Genomic DNA, 2,676 nt, shown 5'->3' with positions numbered 1-2,676 from the left:
CAATCGATTGGGGAGGGACAGTGGCCTATGGGGTCTACCATTATGATGGTATCATTCTTTATTCAAGCCTGTCATTGCTGCTTCTTACTCCTTACCTATGGTTAATCAATATGTAATAAAAATTTTAAAAGCAATGAGAATCTCAACAATGGTTGACATTATACATTACTATTCCAAGTGCTTTCAGGTGTTAACTGATATAATAACTCCTGCAACTCTGTGAGACAGATGCTGTTATCTCTGTTTTACAGGCAGGGAAACTGAGGCAGAGTGGTCACATGACTTGCCCAAGGTCATGCCAGTGATTAGAGGCAGAGTTGGGTTTTGAACACATGCCTCCCTTGTGACTAACTCCATATACATCTTGTGTTTATGAAGCTCCGTCATGAGTGCTGGGGGCTGGGGACTCTGTGGGCCTCAGCCTCTGGGACTGTTCTAGGTACTGGAGATACACAATGAAAAGGTTTGTGTATTAGGTGTGTTAGGGCACCGGCTCACACGGAACTGCCTGGTTAGATGTGTGGGGAGGGGTGGTGAGCAGAGCTGTGTTGGGGTCAGGGTCCAACCAGAGGAAGAGTTGGGGTCTGGGAGAGTCCAGAAATGTGGAGTAAGGGCTCAGTTTGGGGGAATTAGGTAAGGCTTTCTGGAGAAGAGTATATTCAAACTGGGCATTGATGGATGAATAGGAGTTTGCCAGTTACACAAAGGAGTGAAGGGTGGAATCCAGTCCGAGTGTGTGCCAATATCCACAGGCTGAGAGAAACAGGGACAGAGAGAGACCTAAACAGACGTGGCAGAAACACAGAGAGATTGAACGGAGAGAGGCTCAGAGGGAAACACATGACTCAGAGAGACAGGGAGACAAAGAGTCAGTGGAATAGAGAGACCCAGAGAGAGAGACAGAGAAACAGAGGCAAAGAGAACGAGACAGCGACAGAGGAATAGAGATACTCAGGGAGAGAAGAGAGACAGCAAACGACTCAAGACTGAGAGCTAAAGGAGAGACGAAAACACGCAGAACCAGAAGGGAACCTGCGTGATGGCTGCCCTCAGCTCCCACCCGGCTCCGGCCCTTTAAACCCCACCCTCACCCACGAGCTTGCAGCACCCGCGCCCCATCAGGCTCCGCCCACCAGCCCCGCATCAGCACCACGTCAGGAGCTGTCCGCGCCCCCGGTGCTGAACCAAGATGGCAGGCGGCGGAGGCCGGGCCCCGGCGTGAGCTGAGCGCGGGCTGCAGCCCCCGCCATGCCCCAACCCAGCGGCAGCTAAGGCCGACCTGACAGAGCCGGCCCGCCGGCGACTCTGGAGACATGTCTCTACTATGCGTTGGAGGTAAGAGGCGAGGCTGCAGGGCGGGGAACCGATGTGGACCAGTACTGGGCTCGGGGTCCGTGTGGATGCTGCTGGGCTCCTGATGGGGTGACCCGAGTACACGCGGCTGGGTTTTGAGGGGGTAGCCCTTGTAGACGCGTCGGGGCGCCTGAGAGGGTGATCAGTGTAGATGCAGCTGGGCTCTAAGGGGGTCCTGGTTGCCACTACTGGAGTCGTGTGGACACGGCTGAATGCGGAGGCCCGTGTGGACGCGGGCAGGGGTCTGAGGCTCCATTTGGAAACGGTCTAGATTGGGTCGTCTGTGTAGAACAGGTTATTAGCGGTTTCGTGTGGAAGGAGCCGGGCTGGGTAGTTCAAATGAATCCTGCAGGGTGCTTGGAAGGAGTCTTGGGCTGTGAGCTGGGCTGCAGGCAGGGCTCGGAATTCGGAGAGGAGTGCAGGGGGAGCGGTCTCCAAGCCCTGAGCGTGTAAGATCTGGGTAGAGGGGCTTGGTCATTAGGACTACCGTGAGCTCTAGGTATCCCTCACCCTGGGAGTGGAGAGGACTGGGGTGGGGGAGACCCCTTCCAGAATTATGAGAGGGCTGTGATTGGGGGGTCTGGGGGCACTTTTCCGGTTAACTCTTTGCCTTCTCTAGTGGAGGCTGGGGCAGTCGCCCGAGGGCCTCCCCCTCCCCGCCCTCTCTGGTCCCTCCGCATGCAAATTCGGCCTTCTCCGCAGGGAGCCGACCCTATGGAAGTGCAGTACCACCCTGCACCCCTCACGACCCATCCTCACCTCACCCACTTTGCGCTGGAGGGAGGAAAAGAGAGGTGGGGTGGAGCTATTTTGGGGCCGGAACGCCATCTGCATCGAGGCCCACGCCCAGGCCCACCTTCGGCGTTGGGGTGGGTGGAGGGAAAGAGACTCGGGAGGGGCATGACTGCCCCCCCCCCCACCCCTGAGACAGGGTTGGGGAGAAGCCAGCCCACCTGGACCAAGGCGTCTGGGGCAATTCTGAGTTCTTAGCAGGGAACCTTGGTGGTAGGGGTGGTGGTGAAACAGGGCTCAAGGTTTATAGAGGTCTCAACCTTAGGTTTTAAGGGTTGGGGTCCACCCCTTTCGCCTCTACTCCCTTCAAGAAGGACTGGGGTGGGAGAAGGGGTGTATCCGCCAAGCCTGAGATGACAGGCTTAGGGAGATCTCAGGCAGCCGGGAGTGTGCTGTTTGTGTATGTGTGTGTGTGTGTGTGTGTATGTGTGTGTGTGTGTGAAAGAGAGAAAAATTGGGAGAGAGAGAGAAAGAGAGAGAGAGAGAGAGAGAGAGAGAGAAAGAGAGAGAGAGATAGAGGGAGGGAGAGAG

The 2,676-nt window shown here is 56.1% G+C and overlaps 1 protein-coding gene across 1 annotated transcript in view; it reads left to right on the top strand.

The window, feature by feature from the left end:
- Nucleotides 1-1,313: 1,313 nt before the first annotated feature.
- Nucleotides 1,314-2,676, top strand: part of UNC13A (unc-13 homolog A) — a 61,863-nt gene continuing 60,500 nt past the window's right edge. The window contains exon 1 of the mRNA XM_024767470.1: nucleotides 1,314-1,335. Within this exon, the coding sequence (XP_024623238.1) occupies nucleotides 1,314-1,335 (22 nt within the window). The remainder of the gene's footprint in view (nucleotides 1,336-2,676) is intronic.

The sequence above is a fragment of the Neophocaena asiaeorientalis genome, unplaced genomic scaffold (genome assembly GCF_003031525.2).
Source record: "Neophocaena asiaeorientalis asiaeorientalis breed wild unplaced genomic scaffold, Neophocaena_asiaeorientalis_V1.1 scaffold87, whole genome shotgun sequence".
Classification (NCBI taxonomy): domain Eukaryota; kingdom Metazoa; phylum Chordata; class Mammalia; order Artiodactyla; family Phocoenidae; genus Neophocaena; species Neophocaena asiaeorientalis.
This window is presented reverse-complemented; position numbering and strand designations above follow the sequence as displayed.